Source organism: Salvelinus namaycush, chromosome 11, assembly GCF_016432855.1.
Source record: "Salvelinus namaycush isolate Seneca chromosome 11, SaNama_1.0, whole genome shotgun sequence".
In the NCBI taxonomy this organism is placed as follows: domain Eukaryota; kingdom Metazoa; phylum Chordata; class Actinopteri; order Salmoniformes; family Salmonidae; genus Salvelinus; species Salvelinus namaycush.
In genome coordinates, this window is record NC_052317.1 from 34232601 (window position 1) to 34252452 (window position 19852).

At 42.9% G+C, this 19852-nt stretch overlaps 1 protein-coding gene across 1 annotated transcript; it reads left to right on the top strand.

The window, feature by feature from the left end:
* The first annotated feature begins 201 nt into the window (after positions 1 to 201).
* LOC120055633 (matrix metalloproteinase-14-like) lies at positions 202 to 18965 on the top strand. Its single transcript, XM_039003522.1, has 10 exons — positions 202 to 443; positions 14227 to 14375; positions 14994 to 15116; positions 15369 to 15676; positions 16140 to 16301; positions 16485 to 16651; positions 16761 to 16899; positions 17042 to 17192; positions 17679 to 17794; positions 17947 to 18965. Exons 1-10 carry the CDS (start codon positions 345 to 347, stop codon positions 18309 to 18311), a joined length of 1779 nt encoding a protein of 592 aa, XP_038859450.1. The 5' UTR covers positions 202 to 344; the 3' UTR covers positions 18312 to 18965.
* The last annotated feature ends 887 nt before the right edge of the window (positions 18966 to 19852 follow it).

Consider the following 19852-nt stretch of genomic DNA (forward strand, 5'->3'; position numbering starts at 1 on the left):
CCTTCAGGACTGCGGACAAAGAGAAACAAGTAGGTCGATTATAGTTAGAGTGGAAATTGAGCGTTAAAACGTCAGGAGGTTGCACCTCTTTCTTTAATCAAGTTAATCCTCAGTTTATAAATACATCTGTTTTTTCTTTAGAAGCAAGCTACGTTGAATATGTATATTTTCGACATAGGATGCAAGTGATAATAATATTTTGACACGTTATTTTGCATTTGGAAGCATTTTTCCTATATGTGTACTCTAGTAGGCTCTTGAAATTTGTTGACAAATAGCTACTTGAAGAATCAGGCAAAAGTCATAGAGGGGAAAACAGGGCCTTTTTGGACGAGTGTCGTGGAATGGCACTCTGGATAGAGGCGTTTGCCCAACTGCTGTTTCTCGTGTTGGCATGGGACCCGAGCGCACACGGAGCGGCACCACAAGATGTAAAACACGAGGTGAGTGGTCAAAGAACAAATAACAACGGGAGATGTTGCCTTATTGAAAATGTATGCATGCATGTATGACTGTCACTTTGGACAAAAGTTCTGCCAAATGGCATATATTATTATTATTAAATATATGCAACAAATATGCATTATTTAAACAATTTGCATTATGATGATTTAATCTGTTATAAAGCATTAGTCCCTACTGTTAAAAAAGTGGAAATAATTTCCCAAGTCTGGGATGCCAGACTGTAGGTAAAACTACGCTTGTGACTAGATGGAGTGCAGCTACGACCGGAAGTTACTTTTCGTAGTAGGTTAGGAGAGCATTTTAGCTAACCGTAACCCTTTTCCTAAACTTAATCTAATTATCCTAACCTGCTGCCTAAATTCTCCTCACCTGTTACGAAAAAGTCACTTCCGATCGAAGTTGTATTTCACATATTCATAACCTAGCGGGACGGCTTACTTCCAATGTCATTTACACAAAATGTACAGTCATGAATTTCGATCTTAAAAATGTACAGATAAATATCATTTAGAATATTAAAATGGTTCTCTTTAGGCTTGGGTCGTGTAGGTAAAGACAAATATTGTGTTCTTATTTACTTGGTTTCAGATACATCAAACATTTGACAAATATAATTCCGTTTTAACTGTTCTGGGAAGAATTCTTTGGAAATATCTTGTCTGACATGTTTATTGTTACACCTCTTGTCCCACAAACTCCAGCCACCTATGTATAAGTATGGTAGGCAAGGAGATACATCGGAATATAATAGCATCCCTTTCATGATTGTACAATTTTAAAAGCTTAATAATAATAAAAAAATATATATATATATATATTAAAAGACGGCTTACTTCCGCAATCTTTGAGTGCGGTTGAGGATATCCAAGATTACAATAAAACTGGGTGGATGTGGAATTGATCTGACCCCAGCCAAAGGAAGCAGGCCACAATGGTGATGGCTTGCATGACAACACTTAGAAATGCTGAGGCTGCAAAATAAGATGAGATGAGAAAAGAAAAAGACAAGGCGGCGGCAAATGGGAGAAATACCATGGTCTCTGTATTGCGGTCAGGTACAGAGGCACTTTCTGAAAGGAGAGGGGATTTAGAGTTGCGGTATAATTGCAGTATAGAATCCAAGTTCAAAGAGATGCAGAGATAATTGTTGACATCTGTCCTGAGTTAGGGTTGAACTGGGGGAGGGGAGTTTTACAGAGAGAAGGCTGCCTCTGAGGATATGATAGTCTGGTGTTCAGCAGTGGAGGAGGACTCGCCTGTTTCGACTACAGGAAGTTACCATGATGTTAAACCCTTACGCACTCCACCCTCTACTGACAGACATCTGCCATTTAGAACAATGCAGTCAGCTAGATCATGTCCCAGGAAGCTCTGACTTCATCACTGCCCTTTTGATGTTTTTAATCTGACTGCTGGCACATTAACTGTAATCTTAGCGTAATGTAGGTGCCTGGATTGTATTTCCAGCTGTGCAAATGTAAAGAATAATTGAACTACATTGACCTAGATTAGACTGTCAATTTAGCAGAAAGCAGGCTACTAGGTCTCTCAGAGGGAACTGAAGCACTGATAGTGTTTGTTTGTTTGTCATTCAGACAGACTGCTTTTTGCTGCTTCTCCTTTAAATGCTTTGGGGTAAATCACCAATAAACCACATAATACTACTGGTAAAAATGAGTCCCTCAAACAGACTCTTACAGGAGTAATGCTTGGCCATCATATTGCACCAGAACACTCACTAGCTTACACATTAGGTATTGAGAGAGTGATAATACCCTAAATGAACGGTAAATCAAGATCAGCAGTTCTGTTTAATAGTCCGTTAGACTGGGCTCAAAGCAGCTGTGTGAAGACCATAGTACCAGTCATGGAAGGTAGGCAGGTGTGTCATATCCTGTGGCCTCAGGGAGAGATAGGAAGTGGGCATGGGATTTCCTCTTTGCTTGAATTAGTCTCACTGCAGCCTGACCATGACAACACATACAGTGACTGACACAGAGATGGGGGACGGAGGGGGGAGAAAGGGAGGAGTGTTAGTCAGTACAAAGAGGGAACCAGTCTGAAGGAAATGTGAATGAGTGGGAGATGACGGAATGTCAAAGGAAGGAGAGAGAGAAAAAGAGGGAAGGGGGTACTACCCACAGGAACCGAAAATAAGTCATTGTGATGATGCAATTTGGGAACAAAATGGTTTAGGTTTATGAATGATGTAATTAGGCAATACACAGTGTGACAGGATGTTACTCATAGGCCACATACACTTAGTAGACATCCGCAAGCAGCACTGCTGGGTGCTAACATGGCAACGAGTCTACATCCCAGTTTCCTGACCACACAACCTGACCAAGAAATACTCAGGGTCTTAGTTATAACCTTATCATAATGATAACGTAATTAAGTATATAAGACTGACCTTCTTGTTTTTGCTTTTGAGAAGAGGATTATCTGTTATTAAGATATGCAGACAAATTGGCTAATGCTTAAATGACTTTGGCGTCAGTGGGACGTTATAAAAATGTTACTTATTATACAGTTGAAGTCGGAAGTTTACATACAACTTAGCCAAATACATTTAAACTCAGTTTGTCACAGTTCCTGACATTTAATCCTCGTAAAAATTCCTGTCTTAGGTCAGTTAGGATCACCACTTTATTTGAAGAATGTGAAATGTCAGAATAATTGTATAGAGAATGATTTATTTCAGCTTTTCTTTCTTTCATCACATTCCCAGTGGGTCAGAAGTTTACATACACTCAATTAGTATTTGGTAGCATTGCCTTTAAATGGTTACCTTGGGTCAAACGTTTCAGGTAGCCTTCCACAAGCTTCCCACAATAAGTTGGATGAATTTTGGCCCATTCCTCCTGACAGAGCTGGTGTAACTGAATCAGGTTTGTAGGCCTCCTTGCTCGCACACGCTTTTTCAGTTCTGCCCACAAATGTTCTATAGGATTGGGGTCAGGGCTTTGTGATGGCCACTCCAATACCTTGACTTTGTTGTCCTTAAGCCATTTTGCCACAACTTTGGAAGTATGCTTGGGGTCATTGTCCATTTGGAAGACACATTTGCAACCAAGCATTAACTTCCTGACTGATGTCTTGAGATGTTGCTTCAATATATCCACATAATTTTCCATACTCATGATGCCATCTATTTTGTGAAGTGCACCAGTCCCTCCTTCAGCAAAGCACCCCCACAACATGTTCCGGCCACCCCCGTGCTTCACGGTTGGGATGGTGTTCTTCGGCTTGCAAGCCTCCCCCTTTTTCCTCCAAACATACGATGGTCATTATGGCCAAACAGTTCTATTTTTGTTTCATCAGACCAGAGGACATTTCTACAAAAAGTACGATCTTTGTTCCCATGTGCAGTTGCAAACCGTAGTCTGGCTTTTTTTATGGCGGTTTTAGAGCAGTGGCTTCTTCCTTGCTGAGCAGCCTTTCAGGTTATGTCGATATAGGACTGGTTTTACTGTGGATATAGATACTTTTGTACCTGTTTCCTCCAGCATCTTCACAAGGTCCTTTGCTATTGTTCTGGGATTGATTTGCACTTTTCGCACCAAAGTAAGTTCATCTCTAGGAGACACAACGTGTCTCCTTCCTGAGCAGTATGATGGCTGCATGGTCCCATGATGTTTATACTTGCGTGCTATTGTTTGTACAGATGAGCGTGGTACCTTCAGGTGTTTAGAAATTGCTCCCAAGGATGAACCAGACTTGTGGAGGTCTACAATTTTTTTTCTGAGGTCTTGGCTGATTTCTTTGGATTTTCCCATGATGTCAAGCAAGGAGGCACTGAGTTTGAAGTTAGGCCTTGAAATACATCCACAGGGTCACCTCCAATTGACTCAAATTATGTCAATTAGCCTATCAGAAGCTTCTAAGCCATGACATCATTTTCTGAATTTTCCAAGCTGTTTAAAGGCACAGTCAACTTAGTGTATGTAAACTTCTGACTAGAGGTCGACCGATTATGATTTTTCAACGCCGATACCGATACCGATTATTGGAGGACCCAAAAAAGCCGATACCTTTTTTATTTGTAATAATGACAATTACAACAATACTGAATGAACACATATTTTAACTTAATATAATACATCAATAAAATCAATTTAGCCTCAAATAAATAATGAAACATGTTCAATTTGGTTTAAATAATGCAAAAACAAAGTGTTGGAGAAGAAAGTAAAAGTGCAATATGTGCCATGTAAGAAAGCTAACGTTTAAATTCCTTGCTCAGAACATGAGAAGAGCTGCTGGCAAAACGCACAAAAGTGCTGTTTGAATGAATGCTTACGAGCCTGCTGGTGCCTACCATCGCTCAGTCAGACTGCTCTATCAAATCATAGACTTAATTATAGCATAATAACACACAGAAATACGAGCCTTAGGTCATTAATATGGTAGAATCCAGAAACTATCATCTCGAAAACAAAACGAAAACAAAGCGTTTATTCTTTCAGTGAAATACGGAACCGTTCCGTATTTTATCTAACGGGTGGCATCCATAAGTCTAAATATTCCTGTTACATTGCACAACCTTCAATGTTATGTCATAATTACGTAAAATTCAGGAAAATTAGTTCGCAATGAGCCAGGCGGCCCAAACTGCTGCATATACCCCAACTCTGCATGCAATGAACGCAAGAGAAGTGACACAATTTTACCTGGTTAATATTGCATGCTAACCTGGATTTCTTTTAGCTAAATATGCAGGTTTAAAAATATATACTTCTGTGTATTGATTTTAAGAAAGGCATTGATGTTTATGGTTAGGTACACGTTGGAGCAACAACAGTCCTTTTTCGCGAATGCGCACTGCATCGATTATATGCAACGCAGGACACGCTAGATAAACTAGTAATATCATCAACCATGTGTAGTATAACTAGTGATTATGATTGATTGATTGTTTTTTATAAGATAAGTTTAATGCTAGCTAGCAACTTACCTTGGCTTCTTACTGCATTCGCTCCTCGTGAGGCAGGTGGTTAGAGCGTTGGACTAGTTAACCGTAAGGTTGCAAGATTGAATCCCTGAGCTGACAAGGTAAAAATCTGTCGTTCTGCCCCTGAACAAGGCAGTTAACCCATGTCACACCCTGGCCTTTGTTATATATATTTTCTTGATTAGTTTAGTTAGGTCAGGGTGTGACATGGGGGATGTTTGTGTGTTTTGTCTAGTTTAGGGTGTGTGTATTGTTTAGGGGGTTTTGTAGTATGTATGGGGTTGTGTTCAGTGTAGGTGTTTAGGAAAGTCTATGGTTGCCTGATTTGGTTCTCAATCAGAGACAGCTGTTTATTGTTGTCTCTGATTGGGAGCCATATTTAAGGCAGCCATAGGCTTTAGGTGTTTGTGGGTAATTGTCTATGTTGAACGTTAGTAGCTTGTGTGTGCACTTTCGTTTATAGCTTCACGGTCGTTTATTGTTTTGTTAGTTTTTTGTAAGAGTGTTTCGTGTTACGTCTTCATCTAATAAAAGGAAGATGTATGTCTCTCACGCTGCGCCTTGGTCCGCTTATTATGACGGTCGTGACAACCCACCGTTCCTAGGCCGTCATTGAAAATAAGAATGTGTTCTTAACTGTCTTGCCTAGTTAAATAAAGGTGTAAAAAAATAAAAAATAAAAAAATAAAAGAATCTGCAAAATCGGTGTCCAAAATTAACGATTTCCGATTGTTATGAAAACTTGAAATCTTCCCTTGGCCAATCGGCCATTCCGATGAATCGGTCGACCTCTACTTATGACCCACTGGAATTGTGATACAGTGAATTATAAGTGAAATAATCTGTCTGTAAACAATTGTTGGAAAAAATTACTTGTGTCATGCACAAAGTAGATGTCCTAACTGACTTGCCAAAACTATAGTTTGTTTACAATAAATTTGTGGAGTGGTTGAAAAACGAGTTTTAATGACTCCAACCTAAGCGTATGTAAACTTCCGACTTCAACTGTATATATAATGACAATATATGCCATTTAGCAGACACTTTTATCGTAAGCAACTTAGTCATTTTACATATTGGGGGTGGTGGGAATTGAAACCACTACCACTGACGTTACAAGTGCCATGCTCTATCAACTGAGCTGCTTTTTTTGCTCAGTGTTGTTGATGCTGGCTAGAGGACTGTTTGCATAGACAGCTGGAATCCAATACACACTATGTGCATGTAGAGACGAGTCAGAGGTCAGGGAGGTTTATCAGTAACATCCACACAGAAGATTTATGATGATAATGTTGTAACACCACCCAGACACATTTATGTTTATTGACTCTTATGATATACACTACCTGACCAAAAGTATGCGGACACCTGCTCGTTGAACATCTCATTACAAAATCATGGGCATTAATATGGAGTTGGTCTGGCTTGCAGTCGGCGTTCCAATTCATCCCAAAGGTGTTCGATGGGGTTCCGGTCTGTGCTAGAATGTCATTGTGTGCTGTATCGTTAAGATCTCCCTTCACTTGAACTAAGTGGTCTAGCTCGAACCATGAAAAACACCCCCAGACCATTATTCCTCATCCACCAAACTTTACAGTTGGGGCAGGTAGCGTTCTCCTGGCATCCGCCAAACCCAGATTCGTCTGTCAGATTGCCAGATGGTGAAGCGTGATTCATCACTCCAGAGATCGCGTTTCCACTGCTCCAGAGTCCAATGTGGCGAGCTTTATACCACTTCAGCCGACGCTTGGCATTGCGCATGGTGATCTTAGGCTTGTGTGCGGCTGCTCGATCATGGAAACACATTTCATGAAGCTCCCGACAAACAGTTCTTGTGCTAACGTTGCTTCCAGAGGCAGTTTGGAAATCGGTAGTGAGTGTTGTAACCGAGGACAGATTATTTTTTACGCGCTACGCACTTCAGCACTCGGCAGTCCCGTTCTGTGAGCTTGTGTGGCCTACCACTTCGCAGCTGAGCCGTTGTTGCTCCTAGATGTTTGCACTTCACAATAACAGCACTTACAGTTGACTGGGGCTGCTCTAGCAGAGCAGAAATTTGACAAACTGACTTGTTGGAAAGGTGGCATCCTATGACGGTGCCATCCTATGACGGTGCCACATAAAAATTCACTGAGCTCTTCAGTAAGGCCATTCTACTGCCAATGTTTGTCTATGGAGATTGCATGGCTGTGTGCTCGATATTATACACCTGTCAGCAATGGGTGTGGCTGAAATAGCCGAATCCACTAATTTGAAGGGGTGTCCACATATTTTGGCCATGTAGTGTATGTGTATGTGTGTGTTGTGATTTGTAATACTGTGTGCTGAGGCTCCTAAGCCAAGTGTCTTGTATGGGCCAGATCATTGTGTATCTAGCTATGAGCTATGAGGCTTCTTTCTCATGCTCTGTTGTTGTGTTTGTTGGTAGTCATTGTGACACACTAAGTGGATCAGTAATCTGGAGAACCGAGCCAAATTTCATGTAAATCTTTTTAAGGTCAGGGAAGTCATATCCTTACCTCTAAAAAGCCTAGGCCTATTCATTTGTTACTTTGTTCATGTAAAATGTCTATATACTAGGTCTGACTCACTCAACTAAGTAAAGCAAATAAAGGGTCCACTATAACTGCCCACTGCCCACTCACTCTAGGCTTCAGTGATCAAAACGAATTAGGAGTAGCATACCCTTATTGAAGAACACTTAAAGACTGTTCTTTGTGGACCCACCAATGGGACCATGGATGGGATGAGTGGGACTCACTAGGCTTATGGTTGAAACAAGTATTCAGTGTTGATCAATAGCTCTCGCTCATACATCCATTTTAAATACAGTCTAACAACAACACACACTATGAAAGACCTAGGTAGAAGACTAGAATGAAAGGTATAGTGGCCTCAGAAAGAGCAGCTGTGGCCTTATAACAAGCATAGAATTGAATCTTGTCCTGAAACAATCTATTCCTCTAAGGCATGTCCTCACACCCCCATTATATTTCTATTATCATAATCCATTAATTACACGCTTCACCATCCCCTCTTTTTCATGATGAAAGACCTCTTTCACATATTAAGTCTTAACACAGAGAGCAGGGTCTCCCCGAGAGAGATTAGTCCCCTCGATTCAAAGCACGCCCACGCGTCTAGAGAATTTTGAGTAATCAATATGACAGATAGTGACACATTCAATACCACCTTGCACACTATTGCCTGCATCTTGCTGATCTAGGGTGTAATCATTAGTCCAACAGTTGCAAATTAGAAATTCTGGTATGTTTATCCCTGTTTTGTTCTGTTTGCTTCCGTTTAAGAAAAACGTTTTTCAACAGAATTGGCGGAATGAATACACCCGCATGATCACTTTGCTCGTTGTATATATAATTCCTTCTCGCAACTATCTATGCGCGCTCCTCCTCTCCCCTTTGCTTGTGGACTTCAGCGCAGAACACATCAGCTGTCTGTGACCAGGCGAGAAAACCTTTCCAAGCCAAACCTTCATATCATGACCGCTGACCGCTACACACATCCTACAGCATTGTCACGTCATAGTCTAGAGCGTCATAGTCTAGAACTACTAGAACTAACGCGTTATTAAACCCGCTACAATCATGCAGTTCAGTCAATGCAGTTTAGCTGTTACACCAGCGGGCCACTGTCGTAATCAATTAATAAAGCCAAAAGCTTACCTTGACTTGGAAAAGTTCTAGTTTTGGATAGTCATAGTCAGTTATTAACTAACATAGCATCCCTCTCTGTTTGAGCCGGGTGTTTGAGTAGGCTAAACTAGCTAGCTGCATTTGCTAGCTAAGTGAATGTTGAAAAAAATACAACCAAATATAGCTCTCTCTCTCTGGTAAAAAAAATATACTTTGAAATATAGTTAGCTCTCTCTTGCTCTTGCTTCTCCTTCATTTTTAAATAAATACATTTGTTCAAAACTGTTCAACTGTTGTCTTTCTCTCTCTTTAAGTCAACTACTGTCCATATTTTATGCACTGCAGTGCTAGCTTGCTGTAGCTTATGCTATCAGTAGATTAATTCTCTGATCCTTTGATTGGGTGGACAACATGTCAGTTCATGCTGCAAGAACTCTGATAGGTTGGAGGACGTCCTCCGGATGTTCAAATCAAATTTTATTGGTCACATACACATATTTAGCAGATGTTATTGGTCACATACACATATTTAGCAGATGTTATTGGTCACATACACATATTTAGCAGATGTTTTTGGTCACATACACATATTTAGCAGATGTTATTGGTCACATACACATATTTAGCAGATGTTATTGGTCACATACACATATTTAGCAGATGTTATTGGTCACATACACATATTTAGCAGATGTTATTGGTCACATTGTCACGCCCTGACCTTAGTATTCTTTGTTTTCTGTATTATTTTGGTTAGGTCAGGGTGTGACGAGGGTGGTATGTGTGTTTTTGTCTTGTCTAGGGGGTTTTGTATGTCTAGGTGTGTGTGTTTAGTCTAGACATATGTAGGTCTATGGTGGCGGCGATACTACGAGGAGAAATACAGGAGAATAGAGGAACAGCGTGTATGAAGGTACACGGCTAGCACGGAAGCCCGAAAGGCAGCCCCATGATTTTTTTGGGGGGGCACACGAGGAGATTGGCTAAGTCAGGTAGGAGACCTGAGCCAACTCCTCGTGCTTACCGTGGGGAGTGTGTTACTGTTCAGGCACCGTGTTATGCGGTGGAGCGCACGGTGTCTCCAGTGCGCCATTCTAGCCCGTTGCGCTCTATCCCAGCTCCTCGCATTGGCCGGGCTAGAATGGGCATCCAACCAGCAAGGAGGGTGCCGGCTCAGCGATCCTGGTCTCCAGTGTACCTCCTTGGACCAGGATAACCTGCGCCGGTTTTACGTACTGTGTCTCCGGTGAGTCTGCACAGCCCAGTGCGTCCTGTGCCATCCAGCCAGGACGGGTTGTGTCAGCTCTACACTCTACACAGCTCTAGACCTACAGTGCGCCTCCAGGGTCCAGTATGCCCTGTTCCTCCTCCCCACACTCGCCCCGAGGTGCGTGTACTCAGCCCGGTACCACCAGTTCCGGCACCACGCACCAGGCCTACAGTGCGCCTCCAGGGTCCAGTATGCCCTGTTCCTCCTCCCCGCACTCGCCCCGAGGTGCGTGTCCCCAGCCCGGTACCACCAGTTCCGGCACCACGCACCAGGCCTACAGTGCGTCTCGCCTGTCCGGAGCTGCCAGAGTCGCCCTCCTGTCCGGAGCTGCCAGAGTCGCCCTCCTGTCCGGAGCTGCCAGAGGCGCCCCTCAGTCCAGTGGTGCCCAAAGGCGCCACCAAAGTGGACCAAGACTGAGGTGGAGCGGGGTCCACGTCCCGCACCCGAGCCGCCGCCGTGAAGAAGGCCCACCCGGACCCTCCCCTTTAGAATCAGGTTATTGCGGCCGGAGTCCGCACCTTTGGGGGGGGGGGGGGGGGGGGGGGTACTGTCACGCCCTGACCTTAGTATTCTTTGTTTTCTGTATTATTTTGGTTAGGTCAGGGTGTGACGAGGGTGGTATGTGTGTTTTTGTCTTGTCTAGGGGGTTTTGTATGTCTAGGTATGTGTGTTTAGTCTAGACATATGTAGGTCTATGGTGGCCTGGATTGGTTCCCAATCAGAGGCAGCTGTTTATCGTTGTCTCTGATTGGGGATCCTATTTAGGTTGCTATTTTCCAGTTTGGTTTGTGGGTTATTGTCTATGTTGATGTTGCATGTCTGCACTCCGTGTTTATAGCGGTCACGTTCGTTTTGTTATTTTGTATTGTTTGTTAGTGTTCTTCGTGTTCAGTCATCTTGTATTAAAATATGTATTCACATCACGCGCGCTTTGGTCTCCTCACTACAACGAACGTGACACACATACTGTCACGCCCTGACCATAGTTTGCGTTGTATGTTTGTATGTTTTGTTTGGTCAGGGTGTGATATGAGTGGGCATTCTATGTTGTATGTCTAGTTTCTATGTGTTTGGCCTGATATGGTTCTCAATCAGAGGCAGGTGTTAGTCGTTGTCTCTGATTGGGAGCCATATTTAGGTAGCCTGTTTTGTCTTTGAGGGTTGTGGGTGATTGTTCCTGTTCCTGTTCCTGTGTTTGTGTTCACTATACGAGACTGTTACGTTTTCGTTCGTTTGTCGGTTTATTGTTTTTGTTCGTTGTTTAAGTATTCTTATTAAAATGAATACTCACCACGCTGCATCTTGGTCCTCCTCTCTTTCGCCCGACGAAGAACGTTACACATACACATATTTAGCAGATGTTATTGCGGGTGTAGCAAAATGCTTGTGATCCTAGCTCCAACAGTGCAGTAGTATCTAACGATTCACAATAATACACAAATCTAAAAGTAAAATAATGGAATAAAGAAATATATAAATATTAGGACAAGCAATGTCGGAGTGGCATTGACTAGCATACAGTAGAATACAGTATATACATATGAAATTAGTAAAGCAGTATGTAAACATTATTAAAGTGACTAGTGTTCCATTATTAAAGTGTCCAGAGATTCCATCTCTATGTTTATAGGGCAGCAGCCTCTAAGGTGCAGGGTTGAGTAGCCGGGTGGTAGCCGGCTAGTGATTGCTATTTAACAGTCTGGTGGCCTTGAGATAGAAGCTGTTTTTCAGTCTTTTGGTCCCAGCTTTGATGCACCTGTACTGACCTCGCCTTCTGGATGGTAGCGGGGCGAACAGGCCGTGGCTCGTGTGGTTGATGTCCTTGATGATCTTTTTGGCCTTTCTGTGACATCGGGTGCTGTAGTTGTCCTTGAGGGCAGGCAGTGTGCCCCCGGTGATGCGTTGGGCAGACTGTACCACCCTCTGGAGAGCCCTGCGGTTGCGGGCGGTGCAGCTGCTGTACCAGGCGGTGCAGTTGCCATACCAGGCAGTGATACAACCCGACAGGATGCTCTCAATTGTGCATCTGTAAAAGTTTCTGAGGGTCTTAGGGGCCAAGCCGAATTTCAGCTTGTCAAGTTGTCATAATTACTGTGTAAGTCTATGGAAGGTGGTGAGAACCATGAGCCTTTTAGGTTTTGTATTGAAGTTGATGTACCCAGAGGAGGACGGAAGCTAGCTGTCCTCCGGCTATACCATGGTGCTACCCTACAGAGTGTTGCTGAGGCTACTGTAGACCTTCATTGCAAAACAGTGTGTTTTAATAAATTATTTGGTGATGTGAATATATTTTGTATTGTTCTAGAAATGAGAACTTGTTTAATGTTTCACAATTTTTATTTATATGAAATTCACCGATGAGGATGGTCCTCCCCTTCCTCCACTGAGGAGCCTCCACTAGTATAATGAAACTGCTGACATTTTACTGTTGATAGAGATAATGCTGAAATGGCATCATTACTAGTTAATTAAAAGTGTTGTTGTGTTCTTTATGTTCCTGGAATATGGACACCAACCTACCAGGCAGTTACATACACTATAGTAACGATGTACTGACTGTGCACAGGGTGTGGTTGTTCACAATGATTTACCCTCAGGCCTTTGGGTTTTCCATATTAGAAAAGAGAGGGAGAGGGGAAGGAGGAGTGGGGAGAGAAGAGGACAGAGAGACGGGTAGGGGGGAGAGGTTTTGACTTTGCGGTTTGGATGGGATCATAGAGAAATTCCCAGTAAAATGATTGACTGACTGACTGTGCTGTTTCAATAGAGACTGACATTAATGCAACTGAAGAGGTTAGTCTACTTTTGTGAAGAACTAAATAGTTTAAGGTCAAACATACAATCAAACAAATTATATTTAGAGTTGTGAAAACCACTTCCTGGCTGTGTGCTAGCTTATTGACAATGTTCAAGTCAGGATGTGTTCGGTAAAGAATATCAGAGAAGTATCAGCTTTCACTACCTCCAACTCCTGTTTGGGGGGGAGAGAAAGGGTAGAGCTGAAACTGTGTGGGAGAGGTTTGGGACCCAGCCACTGGTTCTGCTCCAAATAGAGAGAGGGAGGCACCAGAGTTTAATACGTTTCCAGGGGAAAGTAAGGTCAGATATATAATCATTCGGCACCTTCTCTAGTTTAGCCAGACACTGTAATCTTACAAGGAGAAGCCTGGAAAGCGAGGCCACCCTAGACCTATAGGGATGTAGGGATATACTGCAGAGGCCAGACTGGAATAAAAATCTCTGCTCAAACAATTATGACATATTTGGAGCATGGTCTCGATCAAAAACTATACCGCTGTAGTCCAATAGAGACCATGTTTGCCATGTACACACAAACACAATGAAAAAGCCACCAGAGTACTAAAGTTTGTAATGTACAATGTGGAAATATTTTACCAACAGAGTGTTTTCAGTTTCACCGTTCAGTTTTTGTCTACCAGGATTTTGAATTTTCCCTACAAGGGCTTTAGTGAAATCTGAGCTGTCTTTGTAGGTGCCATTTTGTCCTGGTTTGGTTTCAGTACATCAGCTTTGGTTAAATTGACCAGAGTCCCATTGGGCTGGCTGGACACAGTCACTGAAGAGTAGTGTTGATGTTTGAATACTTTTATACTTACCCATTGGAATGACCAGCACCTGTTTGTGGACATTGTGCATCTCCTGCAAGCCAAAACATATGAAAACCTAAATTAGAGCTTATTCGTTCTTTATGTCATTGTGAAATGTATATCAACACCAGAGCCCACTCTGTCTTATTTGAAGACATTCAACAGATGTTGAATGAGCATCCATATACTATACATACAGTATTCTGATTTATTCATAGTATATTAATTCTTCACCCATTTAAAACATGTTGTAACAGTACAACCTCCATGTTTCAGGTGTGGTTACAGCAATATGGCTACCTGCCGCCAGGTGACCTGCGGACACATGCTGCCCGCTCCCCTTACTCCATCACCACGGCCATCACAGCCATGCAGAGATTCTACGGCCTGACCATCACCGGCTCTATCGACAATAACACTTTAGAGTGAGTCCCTTTCATGCTAAACTGTTGCAGGTTCAGTACCATATTACCCTATTTGTAGGAGTTTTTTTCTGGTCAGGTCGTGTGGCAAGGAAAACGCATGGTCTTACCTGTGTGAACTCACTTATTCAAAGTTAAATTAATCAATGACCTGTTGTAATGATCCTCTTCCTGTGAATAACTGGACCAAAGCGCAGCGTGAGACGTGTTCATGATATTTTATTAAAATCAGAACATTAGAACAAAAAATAACAAAGAGGAAAACGAACAGTTCTGTAAGGAAACTAACAATACAGAAAACAACTACCCACAAAACACAGGTGGGAAAAGGCTACCTAAGTATGGTTCTCAATCAGAGACAACGATAGACAGCTGCCTCTGATTGAGAACCACACCCGGCCAAACACACAGAAATAAAAAACATAGAACACAAAACATAGAATGCCCACCCCAACTCACACAATGCCCAGTAGAATCTCTATCTTGGAAACAGGTTTCACGCCCTGACCTTAGAGATCCTTTTTATGTCTCTATTTTGGTTTGGTCAGGGCGTGAAACCTGTTTCCAAGATAGAGATTCTACTGGGCATTGTGTGACCGGTCCCTGAATTGTGTTTGCCAGGGCGATGAAGCGGCCGCGCTGTGGAGTTCCAGACAAGTTTGGCACTGTGCTGAAGAGCAACCTGAGAAAGAAGCGCTATGCTATCCAGGGCCTGAAATGGGACAAGACCGATCTCACCTATTGGTAGGTTAGCCCTCCAACTCTAAGTGCATGTGTAGGGTAAAAATGAAAAGAACACCCACAACCCATATGGTGAAGTCATGTCAAGTCATACTGTAAATTCTCCTCACCTCAACCAGATTTTCAGAAATTCCCCAGTGACTTAATATGCCAGTAAAGTGTATCAGCGTTTCCTCTCTTATTCCCCCTCTGTCTCCATCTTCCTCCTTTCACAAACTGTTCTCTCTAACGGCACCCCCTCTCTCCCTCTCTCAGTATACAGAACTACACCCCTAAGGTGGGGGAGTATGAGACCAATGAGGCTATCAGGAAGGCCTTCAAGGTGTGGGAGAATGTGACCCCTCTACGCTTCAGGGAGATCCCCTACAGTCACATACGGGACAAGGTGGTGGACATGGCAGACATCATGCTCTTCTTCGGTGAGGGTTTCCATGGCGATGCCAGTCCCTTCGATGGCGAGGGGGGCTTCTTGGCACACGCCTACTTCCCCGGTAACGGCATAGGGGGAGACACTCACTTTGACTCTGCAGAGCCCTGGACGGTCGGCAACAGTGATCTGTCAGGTGAGTGACCTTGAGTGTTTGGAAGAGGAACGTTATGACGAGAAATTCATGTTTGATTCCCGATGTCAGGAAAACCAGTTTAACCTGTTGGGAGTTACCATGCTCCCCGGGCAGTTGTGAACAGCAGGTCATAAAACACACCATCAACAGGCCCCAACGTGTTTGTGTTTTGAACTTATCTCCAGGGCGTGTTTGTGTGGGGAAAATGAATGATCTACAGATTTTTTTAGTTTTTAGTTTTGATGGTGAGAGAGAGGCCTGCTATTTAAAACCATATAAATAGGGTGTCAATACTTTAGATGTTTCTAGTCAGTTACATTTGAATAGTGCTTTTGCTATACATGCTTAAGCTATTGTTATACAAGATTGAATTTCATGGGACAATTTAATGTGATGGTGATGACATGGTTCCTTCTTTCTCAGATACTGTGTTATGGTATTGACATGGTTCTGTTGGTCTTAGGCAATGATGTGTTCCTGGTGTCGGTACATGAGCTGGGTCATGCTCTTGGCCTGGAGCACTCCAACGACCCCTCTGCAATCATGGCTCCATTCTACCAGTGGATGGACACCGAGAACTTCCAGCTGCCTGAAGATGACCTCAGGGGAATACAGCAAATCTATGGTGAGCAAAGGCTAAGAGAAAATGTATTATCATTCATTATCATTACTGTTAGTGGTTCTACTGTATCTAGGCTGTAACTAGGGCCCAGAGTTCATTTTTATCAGATCACAAAAAAGGGCCTATGTAATGATAGTAGTAGAGGATTACATTGACCATTTATTTCTATATCCCGCTACCCTGCAGGGGGTAGATCAGGTGGTGGCCCTCGCCCTCCTCCACCTACCCCACGCTCCCCTCACCACCCACCCAAACCCACTCACACCCCATACAACCCTGGCTTTGGTCCTGACATCTGTGAGGGACACTTTGACACCATCGCCATCCTCCGAGGAGAAATGTTTGTGTTCAAGGTACTTCATTACAGATATGTATAGCTGAAATCAGCTTTGTTGTTGTGTGTATATACATGTATATTTAGTTTGTAGAGGTATTGACCCTGTCTCTCTCTCTCTCCTTCAGGATAAGTGGTTCTGGAGAGTCCGTAACAACGCGGTTCTGGATGGGTACCCAATGCCAATAGGCCATTTCTGGAGGGGCCTGCCGTCAAACATCAATGCTGCTTATGAAAGGGATGATGGCAATTTTGTATTTTTCAAAGGTAAATTTGACTTTACTCTGTTAACATTACAACCTCTGTTAAGGCTCTGTCACAATATTTACGTAGCCTACTATTCCCAATAAATTAGATATCATTACTGAGGAAAACCACTCATTCAGATTCTCTCTCTCACTCTGTGTAGGAGACAGGCACTGGGTTTTCAAGGAGTCTCTTCTGGAGGATGGCTACCCCAAGCCTCTGAAGGAGATTGGAAGTGGTCTACCCAAAGACAAAATAGACGCTGCTCTCTTCTACACCCCCACCGGCAAGACATACTTCTTCAGAGGACACAAGTCAGTCTTTTTGCATCTGATTGTCTCTGTGTCTTTGTTTAGGTCAACATTACATGACAGAGTGGAGTGGAGCGTACAAGACTAAAGAACATTGAAAACATCATATTTCTCTGTCATGAATTGCTCTATTTGGCCATAAGATGATAGCAAATTTCCCAAATAAGTGCCTCTGACTTTTGAGATGGAGAACTAAAACCAGCGATGTGAAACACAGAAATGCTACAATGATACTATTCACTGAATATCAGTTATCCGGCTGAACTCAAGAGGCCAAGCTAAGAGAACCAAAACGTCTGTCTCCGGCAGGTTTTGTCTTTCAGTGGCTCACCTAGCTTACATCTCATAACCCAGAGCACACCAGCTGAGTAACCACATCTTTGGAAGAATAATAGGCCTGTAGCTGTGAGGTCAGCACAGACCAGAGGTTTGGAGATATGTGGATGCACTGACGTTGAACTGAAACATGTCTATCTCTCCCCATGTTAGGTACTATCGATACAATGAGGACTCACGCTCTGTGGACCCTGAATACCCCAAACCCCTCAGTGTGTGGCAGGGCGTCCCAGACAATATTAAAGCTGGCATCATGAGCAGAGACCAAGGTAACCATCCTGTGTGTTTTTGTGAACGTGCGTGTGGGTGCATGCATGCGTGTAGTGGGTCTTTTTTCTGTTTTAATCTAGAGAAAAAAAAGTTATCCCAACTCTGGATTTATTTTGTTCATCTTTATCTCCACACTGTATTTGTCTCTCAGAACACACCTACTTCTACAAAGCCAATAAGTATTGGAAGTTCAACAACCAGAAGCTTCGTGTTGAGCCTGGATACCCCAAGTCTGCTCTTAAGGACTGGATGGGCTGTCCAGAGGAGGACCCCAAGACCGACGGAGGGAGAGGGGGTGGAGGACAAGACCGGGAAGACAGAAAGGAGGATAGAGACGAGACGGAGGTGATCATCATCGAGGAGGAGGGAGGATCTGGCGTGGTGGCGGCGGTGGTGGTTCCCCTCATGCTGCTGGGGTGTGTGATCCTCACTCTGGGGGCACTGCTGTTCTTTCGCAGGTACGGCACCCCACGCCGTCTACTCTACTGTCAACGCTCACTACTGGACAAGGTGTAGAGGGGAGGAGAGGGAGAGAGAAGGAACGAGAGGAGGTTGAAGAGTTGAGAGGGACTGTATAGGAGAGAAAAGAGCAAACAGAGGGAAATGCGAGTGGAGATGAGGGAGAAATATGAGAGAACTAAAGTCAAAGGGATCTGTAGACTGTGAGCGAAGGTTAGCCAGAGCAAGATATATTTGTTAGCTGTAGCTTAGATATTCCTTACCGGGGCCAACTTAAATATGGAATAGATTCCTTTTGCTCTTTCACTCCCACTCTATTCCTCTATTTCTGCCCCCTCTTCTGTTCTCTCATTGTGGTTGTTGACGCCAGCTCATCGCTGTTTGTTTAGCATTTTTAAATTTCGTTTTTCAGTTGTTTTTCAGTCGTCAGTGTTTGTGTCCTGGTAAATTTCAGCTTTATTTGAACATAATTATGTTCAGTGCCTCCATCCATCCATTCCAGCACCTATTGTGTTAAAGAATACAACCAGCGTCATGTGATGTTCTGCTCCATGTTAGTAGAGTATGCTAGATTCTGTCAAAGCCATTCACCTATTAAGTGTTGCCTCATATACAGTATCTCAGTTATATCACATGAACTATGATAAACACTGAGTTTACCAAACATTAGGAACACCTTCCTAATATTGAGTTGCACCCTCCCCCTTTTGCCCTCAGAACAGCCTCAATTCGTCGGGGAATAGATTCTACAAGGTGTCGAAAGCGTTCCACAGGGATGCTGGCCCATGTTGACTCCAATGCTTCCCACAGTTGTGCCAATTTGTCTGGATGTCATTTGGGAGGAGGACCATTCTTGATACACACAGGAAACTGTTGAGCGTTAAAAAAAACAGCATTGTTGCAGTTCTTGACACAAACCGGTGCGCCTGGCACCTACTATGGAGTTGGGGGGCCAGACCCTGGTTTCTACACAATGAGAACAGTCTTTACAGCAGATACTGTTTGCTGTGAATTATTAGTATCTTTCATATGAATCTTAACCTTGTGACCCATTCTATACATCTGTGATTTGTCATGAACATCCAGAAGGATGGACTTTTCTATCAAATGCTGTGGCTTAGTCCTGCTGGTTGGGCTCTCATTGAATCACCTACGTGGGGCTCGTTGACAAGCTCCATTACTGCAATAATTAAATAATAAAGTTTACTTGTTTTGAAGAAATGTAAAAGTCTCTCCTTCTGATTAGAATAATTCCACGACAGTCCTTAATATTCTTTAATGTCATGCAGTGTTTTAATGATTATTATAATGATTATTATTATTATTATTATTATTATCAATGATGTTGTCATTATTATTATGTCTAGTACTATTGTTTTTTGTTCTCCATGTATAGAATGTGTTTGTGTACATTGTCATTAAATGTCCTGCTGGACAGTGAACTACGTTTTGAAAGTGGCCTTAAATGTATATTTGATTTGGGGGAAAGGGAATGGGATGGGGATATTATTTTGTGAAACTTGATTGTTTTTCCATCTCAATGCAATAAATAGAAGATATGAAAATGACTCCTTTTTGTCATTGCACTTGTTTACAGT

Bases quoted from the DNA above. Each gene is read 5' to 3' on its own strand.
- LOC120055633 (XM_039003522.1), top strand. From the start codon at position 345: ATGGCACTCTGGATAGAGGCGTTTGCCCAACTGCTGTTTCTCGTGTTG. The intron at 444-14,226 runs GTGAGTGGTCAA...TCCATGTTTCAG, and splicing joins CACAAGATGTAAAACACGAG to GTGTGGTTACAGCAATATGG. The intron at 17,795-17,946 runs GTAACCATCCTG...TTTGTCTCTCAG, and splicing joins CATCATGAGCAGAGACCAAG to AACACACCTACTTCTACAAA.